This window comes from Monodelphis domestica, chromosome 4 (assembly GCF_027887165.1).
Source record: "Monodelphis domestica isolate mMonDom1 chromosome 4, mMonDom1.pri, whole genome shotgun sequence".
In the NCBI taxonomy this organism is placed as follows: Eukaryota; Metazoa; Chordata; class Mammalia; order Didelphimorphia; family Didelphidae; genus Monodelphis; species Monodelphis domestica.
The window spans coordinates 241,927,930-241,944,846 of record NC_077230.1 but is presented as its reverse complement, the minus strand read 5'-3'; the positions used below and the strand labels follow the sequence as shown (position 1 = coordinate 241,944,846).

At 36.7% G+C, this 16,917-nt stretch overlaps 1 protein-coding gene across 2 annotated transcripts in view; it reads right to left on the bottom strand.

Annotated features, from left to right (window-relative positions):
- ALG9 (ALG9 alpha-1,2-mannosyltransferase) overlaps positions 1-16,917 on the bottom strand; it is a 119,062-nt gene that overhangs the window by 83,057 nt on the left and 19,088 nt on the right. Inside the window, exons 9-10 of one of the 2 annotated variants that reach the window (XM_003341222.4) lie at positions 2,610-2,732; positions 111-265 (exon numbers count right to left, since the gene is read on the bottom strand). In XM_003341222.4, the coding sequence (XP_003341270.3) occupies positions 111-265; positions 2,610-2,732 (278 nt within the window). The remainder of the gene's footprint in view (positions 1-110; positions 266-2,609; positions 2,733-16,917) is intronic. The other variant, XM_056794414.1, reaches the window with a different exon arrangement.

The following is a 16,917-nucleotide window of genomic DNA, read 5'->3' as shown; positions in this document are numbered from 1 at the left end:
CAGATGAACTATTGGATCAGTGGGGATTCTTTAATCTGCTGTTAAATTTCTATGATGGAGCATAAAGAAACTCAAAATGAAACTTTAGGATTTGTTTCCCTGAAACTCACCTGAAGTGCTGAAAGAGCCACTGCACCACACAGACATATTAGAGGATAAATAGGGAAAAGAAATCTTTCCTCTTTGTGAGACTGAGCAAAGAAGATGATGATCCAAATGTACACTGGAGACAAAGTAAGCCAATAGGGGCGGCCTAAATTCTGAACTGTAAGAAATAGAAAAGAAGCAATTTCATATTTCACTATAGTAGGAAAAATGAAACCAATGAAGCTTTCATGTCCTCCAACTTTGGACTTGGGATAATGTGGCTCTGTTCTTGGCCACCTTGTATCCACTCACAAAATGGTCCATGACATTCATACTCCTCTTGACCATGCAGCAAGGAAATACCAGCTAATAAGAGAATCCTATTCTGTTGCTTCTAAAGAGACTGGATACATAATCACTAAGCCCAAATGGCTTATGGGTTTTGGTAAAGTGAATTCTACCTTAGATGGAGAAAGAAAAGCCTTTTCAACTAAGGGGTCCTGTTATTGGGTCTAGAGGCCCTTGAGATTATTTGTCACAACCTAAAATTAAGTTTAAATCCTATGAAATGGAATATTTATATGCTATGTCCTAGAAAACACTTTCCCTCCTTTTATCAATCAGCCTTTTTTTTTTAACTACACACAAACAACTGTAAAGAAGGGTCATTGGCCACAGGTTAAATATGGAAAGAAATGATGGAGGAACTAGCATTCTCAAACCCATTAAAACTCTATTTTATATTTTCCACAAACAGCTACTAACAAGTATCTTGCTGAAAAGCAAGAACAAAAACAACCCTGATCAAGCTTCTTCTATTTCCTTCCTACAATACCCTTCAATTCCAAATCCCTAACTGGAACCAAAATTTCAAAAAGAAAGCATGTGCAAGTACTAAAGGGATTTAATGATCACTAAGGCCCAAACCCCTGCTGAAAAGTTCCTGCAGTTAGGTACATGAGCCCTGAGTGATAAGCTTGCAACCCCACAGCGAGAGCATCTCCTCCTGTGCTTGAATTAGTTGTAATGAGCAGTGCGGCAGGAATTTCATGAAAAGGTTATAAACACAGTGCCCTCTGCTGCCCACTGCATCCATGTGCATAAACTGCATAGTTATTTATCCCACAGAATCAAGCCTGTAATCAAGGACCATAATTGTATAATACCTAATTTACAGTTTTTTACATGTATCTACTTTTATATATACTTTTATCAAAAGACTTTTCTTTTACCAAAATGAGCTTTTCCGTTTGACCAGGTACTCCTTGAGAGTAGGAATTGTCTTTTGCCTTCCTTGTATCTTACTTAGTCCCAGAAAGGACATAAGACAGCATTAATAAATGCTTGCTGACTGACTATTCAAGGATAAAAAAAATCTTAAGCTACACCTCCAGTTATTTTAAACATTTTCCACAATTATTGTGAGATCTTAGATTACTTTTTAGATTAACATCCTCCCACAGTTTAACTGATGGCCCAGAACAAATGAACACATTTTTCAATATGTGAAAATTCTTTTATAACCTACTAATCATTTCTGAAATATGATTTTACTTTTATATATTTTTAATGTAAATGTATTCCTTAGGGTTGATTTCATGTTTTCCTACCCCAAGCAGAAGTCTCTATAAACTGACATTTTTAACCTGGTCAATGCTTATAAGCAATAATGGAATCATAAAAAATACCTCATAACCCTTCCAAATGAGTCAAACAGATCAAGAATTAATTCTCTTCCCAATTTATAAGTTCTGCTTAAGTCTAACTTTACTGGCAAAGAAATTCAGAAGCACTTGATAAGTTAATAATATGAATCAGCACGGAGGTGCAAAACAGATGCTGAAAGATAGAAATACATGACTAGGTAAATTTTTCCAATGCAATATAACCAAAATGGATGGCAGTCCAAATGAAAGTACCAAATTCAGGAGTAGCTCCTCCTAATTTGGTCCTTCAGTTATGGGGGAAACTGAGTACTTTTTTAAAAATTTGGTTGAGGCTATTCTCACCAACATTTTTGCCTCCAATGTCTTATCAGATATACCCCACACTTTGAACAAAATATTCCTCATAGGATAAAGGACTCTAAAGGTTGTGTTCCCCTGAGATCATGCAAATGCCTTTTTCTGTTTGGTGGGTTAGCAAAGTGTATAAGTTTCCCCAATTGTAAAAATGTAAGACCCATCCTGAAGTCACTGAGAGCTGTGTGGCCATGAATGCATTACCCTTGCATTGTGGGTTCCTATAGATTTTTATTGATGTGGTTTCACTTGAAATATAATAAAGAAAACCTTCAGATAGGTCCTATAGGTATAGTGCAGCCTTGCAAATACAGACTGCAAAAACAGACCAGCCTGCCATTCCCCTGAGAAGGAGCACAGGGAATAAACAAAGAGAATTCTAGTTTCCCTTCATGGTAAACACTGTCAACTGGAGTAACAATAAGGCTGGGTAATGTTTTCTAAGGCACATGTCTTCCTGCCACCAGGCAGACTGGCATCTTTTATAATTCTACCACTTACCATGAAATCTCTGCAACAGGATCTCCATGAGGGAAGTTAGTGGTAAGACCAGAAGAGCCAATACAAAGACCACATTAAAATTCAGAAACCCATTAATTAAATAGAAATACCAGGGTTCTGTGCCTGAAGGAAAGAGAGACAAGGGACTGTTAGGGTGAGCCCTCCAAATAGGACTACAGAAGCTTTAACACACTGTGTTCTGTATTCATTAAATCTTGGTGATCTGCTAACTCAGGAAGTGGTAATTCACAAAATACAGAGAAAATACCTCCATTAAGTACCTACCACATGTCAGGCAGTGGGGACAGAAAGACAGAAAGTGAAATAATTTTGCCTTTAATGAGTTCACATTCCATGAAGGTAGATTAATAGGTACATATAATTAATACATGCAGAATGAATAGAAAAATAAATATAGAGCAGTTAGAGATGAGAAAGTAAAGGAAGGAACTAGCAGTTGCAGGATCAAAAAAAAAGGTTTCCTAGACAAGGTGGCTCTTGGGCTATATCTCGAAAGAAATAAGGGATTTTCTTAAAAGGAAAATAAAAGGGGCAGCTCAGTGGCAGAGCAGATGGAAAGCCAGGCCCAGTCAGGAGGACTTGGGTTCAAATCTAGACTGAGGTATTTTTTGATTGTGTGATCTTAGGTGAGTTACTTAACCCTGTTTGCCTAGCCCTTGCCCTTCCATCTAAGAGTTGTTATTAAGATAGAAAGTAAGGGTTTATTTTCCCAAAAAATAAAAAAATGGAAAATGAAGGAGGAGATGGTGGTGGTGGTGGTGGTAAGGAGAGTGCCCTCCAAGCAAGGCAACCAGCTCATGGGCTCTGGGAGGGGGGGATTGGAGAAGTGGAGGGAAAAAACATGAATCATGTAACCATAGAAAAAGATTCTAATTCAATTAATTAAATAAATGCTTAAAAATATATACTTTTGTATTTATAAAAAAAAATTCAGGTTGAAACCCTATATATATATGAGTATATATGTATGTATGTATTTAAAAATAGTTCTTCCTGCTTAGGATGATCTTCAGTGTTAAGTTTCACTTAGCTACCTTAAAGATCGAGAATGAAGCAAAATGATGGAAAACATAAATCTCCCTCTCATTATTTCTGACTCCTCAACTTGAGATGCTTAAGCCAAAAATGATTAAGAGTGGCAGCTCCCTCTGCACATTTAGCAATTTTCCCTCTGCTACTCCCCTCCCTGTGATTATTTCAATCAGCCAGTAAATGACACACACGGGTCTTAATCATTGTGCTGTTGTGACACCCACCATGCACCACAGCAATTTCCTGCAATCAGCACCGCTTAAAAGGGTAATCAGGAGGCTGAGGAGCAGTCAGGAAAACCTGACATCTTTGCAGCTTGCACTGCAAAATAAGACTGGAAACTAAACTCAAAATGTCAGAAATGTTAGAAAAAGAAGGGAAAGAGAAAGAAAGAGGACTCTAGTTCAAACAAATGAATGAGAACTTTAGCAGTAAGACCTCCTACAGAAGCCTGAATTCACTGAGGACAATAGCATCTTATGTCCCTTAAAACCCACCTTTCAGATTAAAAAAAGACTAATGAATGAATGAATGAATGAATGAATGCTGTTTCAAACAGAGATTCACTCCCCTGGGTTTGTGTTAACACTGTGCTAACTCTAAAAAGTGAGATACTAGCTCCTCGCCTGGCCTAACTAATTGCTACCTTCCATTCACAGGATCATTTTTGTAGGCTTTGAGAAGAAGAAACCAAGAAGAACAAAGGGAAAGTGTATCCCTCTTTGGATATCATCTATTGTGGTCAGTACGCCCTAATGGACACTCTTAGTCATTATCATTTCACAGCATTTGATTTTAATTGTTTTGAATGCTGTGAAATTATAAAGCTCAAGGTTGGCCCCAAATTGGAAATATGAAAATGTGCCTCTTATTCTTCTTTGTAGAGGTAGAGGATAAATAGGTGGAAAATACTGTATATGTTAGACTTAACTGACAAATTCATTAGTTTTCCTGACCTGCTCCCCACCCTCCACCCCCTTTTTAATTCTTTGTTATTGGTTATTACATCTGTAGATCATTGAAAACAAAGGATACCAATAATTTTCTGAAGCTTAATAGAAGGAACCCTTTTCTCTTTTAGATATTTGCAAATACATTTTGAAGTTAATGGAAACTTTAAACAAAAATAGTGCATAAATATTTAGGAAAGAAGCTCTTTAGTGTTCAACAAAGACTTAATTAATTAATGCCACAGATTACCTTGCACTCTTGTTGAGTATCATTAAAACCTTATAGACAATATTCTGAGATCCTGAATCAAAATCACAAAGTATTAAAGCCAACTGTCATTATTGTGATAACTCAAACATCAAGCTCACTACCAGACAATCTGTAAACATTCACAACTAATTACTGTCTTGTTGAAGGATGGAGCACAAGAGAGAGAGAGATGAGCCAAGAGTGGACAAAGTTCAGAGGAAGCAATCTTAGAAATAAGAGCAAAAGTTATAGAAAAAGAGAAAAGTAAACAGCTGCTAGAATACTCATTCTGCTTTGATGAGACCCCCTCCCCCTTTGAACAGAAAAAGGTAGAAACTTTTATCTCTGTCCAGAGAGGTATCATTGCTGTGGCTCAGAAAATCCTGAGGCTGAACCACGCAGAAATCTGCGTCAAAGTGGTAAGCTAAGGGCTTCGCTGATGCAAGGCTTAATGTAAAAATAAGCTGAGTGCAGAGCTTCTCTGCAGTAAATTACCAATTCAAAGCCACAGTCACATAGCATCTTGACAGAAAGCACCTCAATTTCTCTCTATTCCTAAGAGCTACAGGGAACTTTGAAAGAGTTTGCTAAGATAAGAAAGAGAAGTTATTTCTGATGTTTGCTATGCTGGGTGGAGGAAAGTCATTTCCCATGACTTAGTACCATAGGTACTAAGTGACATCACGTCATTCATATAAATGTCAAATTTGCACAGTAAAGAGTGGAAAGTCATCAGACATAAATGATTAACAAAGGCCTCTGGAGCAACTTTTATTGGCAAATAACTTTAAATAAGTCAAAAGCAGATTTCATATGCTTTTCCTTCTACTGCCCTCAAAAATGACAAAAAAAATGTTAGGGGAGGGAGACATTTACTACCCAGAGACATGACTTTCCTCAAACTTCAACTCCTTATAACATTATGGCCACTAAAAGGTTTGCCATTACTCCCCTAAGGGCCCTTTGACCCAACAATACCACTACTAGGTCTATATCCCAAAGAGAATTTAAAAAGGGAGGAAGGACCTATTTGTATAAAGATATTTCTAGCAGTTTGTTTTGTGGCAGTAAAGAATTGGAAACTGAGGAAATGACTATCAACTGGGGAAGGAATGAACAAGTTGTGGTATATGATTGTAATGTAACTACTGTACTATAAGAAATGATATGAAGGATGATTTAAGAAAGGCTTGAAAGACCTAAACAAATTAATGCAAAGTGAAGTGAGCAGAACCAGGAGAACATTTACATAGTGACAGTCAAACAGTTATTTAATAAAATCCTCAAGGACTCATGATGAAAAATGCCATCTACCTCCAAAGAAAGAATTGAAGTAGTCTGAAATGCATACCAAAAGATATACTTTACTATATTTCATTTTATTTCTTCACTTTTCTTTCATTTGTTCGAGTTCTATTTCACAAAAAGAATAATATGGAAAGATGTTTTACACTATTACACATGTAAAATCTATATCAGGTTGCTTGCAATCTCAGGGAGAGGGAAGGGGAGGGAAGAAGAGAGGGCGAGAATTTGGCTCAAACAAAGAAAATGAAGGTAAAAAATTTTATTTTCATGTAATTGAGTTAAAAGTAAAATATTAGTAAATTAAAAAAAAAAGAAAATAAGTGAGAAAGTGAAGATGATAGAGGGGGTAATCTATGAGAGAAAACAGGATAGAACTGAATCAGCTGTGCATATAGAAGGGTTTGCTTTCGCAAGAAGGGCCACCTCATGTAGGATGAGTAAAAGTGGAGGCAACAGCAGAGGGAATTTGGGAGACACTAAGTTATGGAGAGAGAAGAAGCTCTTAAGAATGGCTTCAATTTTTTCATGGCAATATGAGGTAAGGTTCTCAGCTGAGATGATGTGGGTGAGAGGATGTGTGGGAGATTAGAAGAAAGATAAAAAGATAAAAAATGTTTCCAAAAAATGGGGAAAAAATCACTGTAATGAGTAGAATAATGAGTCATTTAGGAAAGTATAAAAGGATTGCCTTGCTGTAGTGAGAGCCCAAGATTACATAGCATAAATTTCCAGTGGACTCAGTCAGCAGTTTCATGATTTCCTCCAGCTTCACTTGGCAGCATATAAGTAAGAGCAAAGGTAAAGGATGTAATGAGGAAGTGATCCTGGGATGAGGCTTGACAGGACAAGATCAGAGGTAGGGCAACAAAGCAAGGGACTCAAAGGACAGTGTAGAATTGAACTAGTTAATTAAGGTGATAAAACAGGGAAGAGGAGAATGTAGCCAGTGCAGGGTGATGGCCTAGGAAAGAACTAAAATATAGAGACTGGAGATCATAATGAGGACAAAGAATAAGGTTTGAAGTTGTAAGGAAGAACACTCATTATAATGGCTAAGATGACAGAAAAGGAAAAATGATAAATGCTAGAGGGGATGGGGGAAAATAGATACACTAATGCACAGTTGGTGGAGCTATGAACTAGCCTAACCATTCTGAGTAACAATTTGGAATTATATTCAAAGAGCTACAAAACTGTACAAAGTCTTTGATCTACAAAATAATTGCCACTAGGTTTATACTTCAAGGTCTCTTTCCCAAAGAGATCAAAGTATAAAGGAAAAGGACCTATATGTACAAAAATATTTATAGTATATTTTTATGGTAGTAAAGTAAAGAATTGGAAAGAGAAGGGATGCCCATTAAGTGAGGAATGGCTGAACAAGTTACAGTATATGAATCTGCTGGAATATTATTGTGCTATAAGAAATGATGAAGGGCTTAGTTTCAGAGAATACCTTTTAAAAAAAGAATTGGTCTAATGGTAAAGAGGGACCAAAATGTATTCTCTTTCTTCCTTTTGCTTTTTTTTTAGTGATATAGCTAATATGGGAATGTTGTGCAGGATTTCACATACATAATTAATATCAGATTGCCTTCTTTAGTGAAGGGGAGGGGTAGAAGAAGAGAATCTAGAACTCAAAATTTAAAAAGACAAATGTTTAATGAAAGAAAAAAAGAAAAACATATGGATAGATTTATATAAACTGATGCACAGTGAAGTGAACAGAACCAAGAGAAAAATCTATATAGAACAGCAGTATCTTAAAAAGAATCAACTGTGAAAGACTTAGTAATGCTGATCAATACAATGATCCATTGACATAAATGGACCCACCTACAGAGAGAGAACTAATGGACTCATATTGTAAAGGACTGAAACATTTTTTTCCTTAATGTGGAAATATGTTTTGAATGACTTAATATCTATAATGGTATCATTTCTTGGTGTCTCAGTGGATGGGAGATTAGTGAAGGGACAGAGAGAATTTGGAACTAAAAATACTTGATAAACTGATGAAAATAGTTTTCCATATAACAACTAGATTCTTGCCTCCATGTCTTTGCTCAGGGAACTCCCTATGCCTAGAATACTCTCCTGAACACTCCAATCATTAGTGATCCATGTTCCAAAATTATTTTGTATTTACTTTGTACATATTTTGTGTTCTCTTATCTGTGTGTTGTTTTGTTCCCAGACAGCTCCTAGCCAGCAGGGATTTTTTCACTTTTGTCTTTGTACCTTCAATAATATTAATAGCTGTCATTCATATAGCTCTTTAAGGTTTGCAAAATGCTTATCTCATTTATTCCTCATAACCTTGGGAGGTAGGTGTTATTATCATCTATATTTTATAAATGAGGAAACTGAGGCAGAGATCATAAGTGACTTGCCCAGGGTTGTGTAGTCAGTAAGACCTCAAATTCAGGTCTTCCTTACTCCAAGTCAAGCAATCTTGTCCCTATCACCTAGTTATAATCTGTCCCTATGACCTAATCTTTTCCCAGTTCCTAGAAATGTCATGTCTACATTCCTTTTCTATTTGCCTAGCAGGCTCTCCCTTCTCCAAAACATTCTCTACATTGTTCCCAATTCATTTTCTAGGCTTGTCATACTGACTATGCCTCTGCTACTTCCAATCATTCTTCTATCAACCCCTAAATTCAATTATATGCCTTTTCCTTCAGTCTTCGGCTATTCTCATCTCAGCTGCCTGGTTTTATCTCTTTCTATGCCTCCAATTCATTTTCTCTATTCAATCTTTTTAACTTATGTTTCTTTTACAGCATATGCTATAAAGTCCCTTAAAGCATTCATTAATTAACTCATTCATTTAGCAAATATTTATTGAGGTACTATGCTAGAGAAATACTAGGATATATAAGACATCATTCTTGACTTTTAAAAAAAGGTTACAATCTAGTAAAAGAAAAAAGATTCATAAAGGACATGAATCAGTTTCTAACTTGCTAAGTACTTTCTAATTACAAAGATACTACATATTTTGTATGCCAAAGTGGGTGTCCCATTTTGGAGTGAAAAAGTCCTTTGACAGTCCTTTGCCAAATAGATGAATAATATTAGCCCACATTTATGCAGTACTTTATGATTTACAAAACATTTTCCTGATAACAACCCTGAGAAGCAGGTAGTATGAGTAATGAGAGGTTAAGTAACTTACCCAAGATCACACAACTAGTGTTAAAGCTGGAACTTGAACCTGGATCTGCCAAATCCAGTGCTTCCTCCACTCTACCACACAGCAGGTCCAAAATGAATTGTCTTTAGTCTACAAATGAGGAGGCAAAAGAAAGAGGAGCCCTGTATCTTCCCTCTTTTCACAAAAGTCCCTCCATTTTAGAAAGTGACCTCCATTCCCATTAAAACCAAGAAGTCACATTTTTCTTCTAGTGCTCTTGAGCCCTGCCCACTTCAAATCTTGAGAAAAAAATCAATCCTACTCTGGGTTAATAAGGGGAAGTTTTGCATAAGGGCATACATTAGCCCATTGGCAAGATTAATACTAATTAAAAAGAACTAACCTTCCTAAGGACAAAAAACACTCCTTCACACCAGGGATGGATACAAGTGGGGAGGCTTTCTTAAAGAAATTTCCCCATGGACATCTCTTTACCTGTACTTCTACTAGCCTAGTTATGAGTAAGATGCAGTCCTTTTAATCTGATATAAGGAAAAATAAAGGGGATGAAGCTTTGACAGATTCCTGAAAAATTAGACAGTTTCTATGAGAAAGGACATACCACAGTATATTGTGGGTCTCTGACTCATTCTACAGCATCAGTTACCTAAACCCACAGCAGATGTAATCACTCCTACTGAATGGAACTATCAGCAAATTCCAGCCTTAGTAGCATCAGACAAAAAGATGCCAACACTTTAAAAGAATAGAATACAAGCAAAAGTCCTTGTCAAATCCTGTGAAGTTTAAAATAAACAAACACACACAAACATACACACATGCATATATTCTGTGACCCCTCCCTCCAACTACCCATATCCTAACAAGGTCTTTTCAGCAACTCAAAAAATTATTAGTTCACTTTAAAAACTCCTCCATCTAGTAACAAAAACTGAACACTAGCTGAGGTTCATCAAGGTCTGAACTATATGTTCACCAAATAAAATGTATACTCTGCTAAATGATTACTGTTAAACTAAACCTTTAGAAAGTAGTCTCTACTATTGCTTCCATCACCTTACAGCTCCTGTCCACTCTTATATGCCTTGCAGTGCACTTTTCTTCCTCACCACTAATCAGATACTATTTCTCCAAGGAAATCAAAGACTTCTTAACTGTCAAGTTCAATAGCATTTTCTCAGTCCTTATTCTCTTTCATCTCTGTAAAGCACCTTCTCCTTAATACTATCTTCTAGCTTCAATGACACTATGGACACTTTTCCCTAGTTCTCCTACCTGCACACTTACTTCTCAGTGCTCTTTCTAAGTTCAACTTTCTCCTCCTATCCCTTAAGAATTTGTCCCTGGCCCCCTGGTCTTTCCTCTTCTCTATTCTGACAATCTCACCTACTTCTACAGCTTCAATTACAGCATTATGCAAATGATTTTCAAATCTGTATATCTCTATAAGATGTCTCTCCCCTGAGTTCCATTCTCACATCCAAAGACCCTGATGAACATCTATATGTACATATCCTCCCAGGACCACAAATTCAACATACCTAAAAAAGAACTTGCAGTGGACACAGTGTCAGATCTGGAGTCAAGAAGACTGGAGTTCAAACTTGGTCTCAGACACTTAATAGCTGTGTGACCCTGAGCAAGTCACTTAACTCTGCCTGCTTCAGTTTCCTCAACCAGAAAAACGAACTGGAGAAGGAAATGGAAAACCACTCCAGTAGTTTTGCCAAGAACTCCCAAATGGTGTCACAACGAGTCAGACATGACTGAAAAATGGCTAAACAAAACAAAAAGAAATTATCATAATACCCAATACCTGTTAAGGCAGTATCAACCTCCTAATCTCTCAGGCTCAAAACTCCAGTCATCTTTAACTTTCTTCTCAATTATACACCAATTCCAATCAGTTGCCAAGTCTCATTACTGTTTGCTCCAAGGTTACTTTCAAATGTCCTCACCTCTATAACTCATTAGCATCCTAGCTCAGGATCTGTTTATCTCATTCCTATGTTGTTGTAATGGTCTCCTATCTGGCCTTCCTTGCTCTAATCTCCCCTCTTTAATCATATACCTGAGAAAGTGATTTTCTGAATACATACAAGTCAAACCATGTCACTCTGATTTTTTTTTTCTTTTGCAACCAGGTTCCCTTATATTGTCTAGACTAGAAATTCATCCCTGAATGGGTCTAACTCCACCACTGAATGGCACTGGAATTCTAATCTGCTCCATTTCTGACCAAGGTTAGTTTGCTCCTTCTTAGGTAGCCCAATGGCACTCCACTTTGTGGGGCTCAACAAAATGGCACCAGACTTAGTGTGGACACTCAATCAGTTTTAGCCCCCTACAGCTCAGAATTTCTAAGCTCAAGTGATTCCACAACCTCAGACTACTCAGGAATAGGAATTATATGTCTATAAAAAAAATTATATGTCTATATAAAAATATGTCTATAATAATAATATATGTCTATATACCTAGCCATTCCACTGATCAAAAATAGTTTACTGAATCCCTGTTGCATAAAAGGAAAAAATATAAACTTATCAGACTTGCATTTAATGTTCTACATAATTTGGCTCCAAACTACCTTTCCATTCATTTTATACTACTCTCTTTGTGAACTCCCACATTCCAGAAAAACTGGATTACACCCAATCTAGTCCCCCTCTCCTCTCATCTGCTCATTCATTGAGGATGTCTCCTACTCTGTGAAAACATTCCATCACATTTTTGCTGCTTGAAATCCTTCAAGACTTACTTCAGATGCCTATTCCTTCATTTTTCCTAATTATCCCCCTTAATTTAAAAATAAAATTAAAAAAAAATCTTGTTCTCTCTCAAGGTTTTTTGCCTGGAGATTTTAACACTTTTATCTCCAGATCTTTTGCCCCAGGTCTGCCACTATTCTGACTGGTGGATGCCTCTCCTGGACCACAGTATCAGAAAAACTCCATCTTTACTCTTCTCCCCAACATCTCCTCCTTAATATTGTCAATAGTATCCTTTCCTACTTCTCCCTTAACTTCAAATCATGATCAGATCAACTCTGACAGTTTCTGAAAGGAGTGTCAATTTCCAACCTTTTGCCTCCTATTTGGAACAAGATCTGCTCCTCTGGGACAAGAGCTGTCTTTGCTTTTGTATTCATATCCCCAGTGTTTAAAAGTACTTAATAAATATCAACTTAAGTCATATTTACTAAATACAGTGCCACATTTAACTAGTTTTTTTTTTCATTCATTCATTCATTCCTATGCTCCCAATCACATTGTACTTATACTACAGTAAATCTCCCGCAGCCCTTAAGATTATAAATTTATTGAGGGATTTTGCTGTCCTTTATCTTTGTATCTTCCCTTGAACTTAGTAAAATGTCCTATATATAGTTAATGTTTAATAAATGTTGACTGAATTTTGTTTTCACTTTCCAGAGACACCTATTGGGAGACCTTTCCTACATTCACAATGTTAAAAAAAAATGAGACCCTTTCCCTTTCTTCTCCCTCTAGCAAAGCACTGATTACATTGAAGAACAAGGTCAATACTCAAGGAAGGAAAAGTATTTCTAATGCCTCTGCATTCTCCTTAAATATATGCCTAAAAAGTAAAATTAGATGAGAAAGAAACAAACCTAAAACAGAATCTAGGCCTCTTTCCCAACTTTCCCCTATTCTTTTCCCACTTCTAGATTTAATAACTATTCAATCAGAAAGACTAGAAAAATAAGTACCTTTGTTGAATTTTTATGGGAATTACTTGAGTTATTGCAAATAATAGTTGGAATATCATTTGTCAAGGTAGAGATGCCAAATTTTCAAATTTAAGCTCAAATTAATGCAATTTATTGACTCACACAAAATAGATACTGTATTTCCAAAAAGCTCAATGCAAACTGTTCTCTAAAGTGCATTCTGGGCCTAAGAAAACAGTCTTCTGCTTATGTGTTCTTTGTGGAACCAAATAAAACCTTATAAATATCAAACCAAAATAGTTAGAAAATAAAGATAGCAAGCATACCTGGTAGAAGGGAGACACCCAGTGGCAGAAATCTAGAATCATGGCCTTCCATCAGAGCCAAGGAAAGGATATTTCTAAGTCTCTCTACCCACGTCCTATTCTCTGCTCCATTTGCTTCAGTTGAATTCAGCAAATATTAATTAAGTGCCTACTGTGTATGGCACAATTCTGGGCACCAGGGAAACTGGCAAAAACCAAAATTGTCCCTTCCCTCAAAGTTTACATCTTTTCTAGAGGAATACAACATATACACAATTAAATATAACATAAGACAACTTGAAAATGAGAGAGAACACTAGCAGCTATGGAAATCAAGATGTCTTCTTGGAAGAAGATGGCAGCTAAGCTGAGTAGAAAAGAAATCTAAAAGGCAGAGATGGAGAGGAAGAGCATTCTAGGCACTGAACACCATGCATTCAGAAGCCAGAGAGGGAGGATGAAGAATATAGGGAACAACAAGTAGGTGGACTGGCCTGGAATATCAAGAGTGTGAAGGGTGGTATCATGAAATAAGGCTAGAAAGATAGGCTGGGGAAAAGTTGTAAAGGTTAAATGCAGGTAAGACATTCCAAAAGGTACTGGAGGAATGTCAAAAGTTTTTGAACAGGAGAAAAGTCTTCAAAAGATATCAGGCAGTTAGAAGGAGAATAAGGAGAGACTGGATATAAGGAGAGCATATAAAAGTCTATTACAGAGCCCAGGAAAGAAGTGGCAAGGGCTAGGAGCTGCATAAAGAGAAAAGAGCAGATGAAAGAGATGCTATAGAGATAGGAGAGACAAGACTTGGTAGGGTAAGGATCATCATCCCAGAATCCTAACTTTGGAACTCCTAACACTCTCAGTTTATTTTAATTAATTTTTTTCAATTAAGCAAAATCCAGGGGTCTTTTTTTTATTCCCCAAACAGCTTATTTTAGACACAGGGTCACACACATGCCAGACATCTTGAAAGTTAATGATTACATTTTAGGTTTTAAAACAAAGTGTCCAAACACACATACACACAAACTAAGAGGGTGATTATATAGCATTTAAGTTGTATAAGCATTGTTATTTATTTATATTAATATTTTAATAAGATTAATATTTATTAGGTTATACTTGTTGCTATAGAATCCTCATTCTTTTTAAGAAATCTAATAGGGGGCAGCTATATAGCTCAGTGGATTGAGAGCCAGCCCTAGAGATGGGAGGTCCTAGGTTCAAATCTGGCCTCAGACACTTCCCAGCTGTGTGATCCTGGGCAAGTCACTTGACCCCCATTGCCCAGCCCTTACCACTCTTCTGCCTTGGAGCCAATACACAGTATTGACTCCAAGACGGAAGGTAAGGGTTAAAAAAAAAACTATAAAGATAATACATTAAGAAAACCATATAAGTTGTCTTAAGGTGATTTTTTTTTTGTTCATAAAATTTTTTGGACCTGTTTAACATCCCTATAATACAATTTAGATTCATTCTTGGATAAAGTTTGACCTCTTTACATTTACAAAACAGTAACTACTGTCACCAATAAGAGTAAGTAACAAAAGCAAAGACTATCTAACCTGTTACTTTCACATTTTCAAGTGTTTTTCTTTCTACTACAAAAAGAAGAATTAAGCATTCCAACATTTCATAGCAGAATGAGGATTCTCATGACTTTAAGAAAAACAGATAAGTTTGAAGGTGGGGTCGATTGAGGAGCAATGGTAAGTTTTGACTTGGATATGTAAAAATTGATATGCCTAAGAGATGTACAGAGAGCAATTGATGACATGAGCCTGGTATTCAGGAGAAAGAATGGGACCACATATGTAGATCTGGGAGTCATCTGGATAGAGACAATAACAGACTGGATCCATAAGAACCTAGGATGCAGCAAGAAAGAAAAGCCAAGTGTGGACAAGGCAATACTGCCCTAGGAATATTTACAATAGGAAGCAAGCAATGGATGATGCCCCAGCAAAGGTGACTAAGAAGAACTGGACTGGCAGGAGAAGAAATAGGAAAGAACAGTTATGAAAGCCAAAGAGAGACTATCCAGGAAGATGGCACTGCACAAAATAACATCAAGAAGAATGTCAAAAAGAACAATGAGAAAGGGAGTGAGGGGAGGCTATATGATTTAGAAATTAAGAGATTAGAATGGAATGGACAGTTTCTATCACCAAAACTCCTTCTTCTCTTTAAAATATCCACTCCCCAAATGGAAAAGAAAGAAAAACAAAACCTCTAAAATATATATGGTCAAACAAAAAAATTTCCCCCCTGGCCATGTCCCAAAAAAATATGCCTCATTCTACACTCTGAACCTTTCAACTTAATATCAGAGCAGTGAGAGGCACGTTTCTTCATGAGTCCTTTGGAATCATGGTTGTTCATTGGCTGATCAGAATTCCTAAGTCTTCCAAAGTTGTTCATCTTTACTATATTGTTGTCATGATATAAAGTTTTCCTGGTTCTGCTCACAATATTCTATATCAGTTCAGATAAATCTTCCCAAGTTTCCTTCAAACTCTCTCCTTTAGTATTTCTTACAGAATATAAGTTATCATAACATTTCTATGGCAGAATTTATTCAACTATTGTCCAATCGATGGGCAGTCAGCCCCTCAGTTTCCAATTCTTTGACACTGCAAAAAGCTACTATAAATATTTTTGCACATCCTAAAAGGTTTTTTTGCTTAAAATTAATCCTTCCCGGATGCCCTTCAATTGGGGAATGGCTGAACAAATTGTGGTATATGTTGGTGATGGAATACTATTGTGCTCAAAGGAATAATATACTGGAGGAATTCCATAGAGACTGGAACAACCTCCAGGAAGTGATGCAGAGCGAGAGGAGCAGAACCAGGAGAACATTGTACACAGAGACTGATACACTGTGGGACAATTGAATGTAATGGACTTCTCCATTAGTGGCAATGCAATGATCCAGAACAACTTGGAGGGATCTACGAGAAAGAACACTATCTATGTCCAAAGAAACAAATGTGGGAGTAGAAACACAGAAGTAAAACAACTGCTTGATTACATGGGTCAAGGGGATATGATTGGGGATGTAGACTCTAAATGAACATCCTAATACAAACACCAACAACATGGAAACAGGTTTTGATCAAGGAAACATGTAATACCCAGCGGAATTGTGCTTCAGCTATGGGAAGGGTGGGGGGAGGGAAGGGAGGGAAAGAATATTATTCTTGTAACCAAGGAATAATATTCTAAATTGACTAAATAAATAACTTACAATGAAAAAAAAAATTAATCACTCCCTTAATCTATCCTCACTCTTATCCTCCTTTTTCCCTTTCCCCTTTCCCTCCTGTTTCCTTGTTAAGTGAAATATAGTTCTATAACTGACTTCAAGTTTTTCCCCTTCTTTGATCAATTCAGAATGATGTTCAAATGTCAGGTAAAAAACCCTTCTTCATTATTTGTATAGTTATCTACTTGCACACTCCAATTATGTGAGATAATCTTTCCTAACCTGGCTCTCCCTCCCACCCCCAGTATACTCCTCTTTCTTTCTTTCCAGTTTTCCTTTACTATAGTCAAGACATATTAGAAGTACTCCCAGGCCCA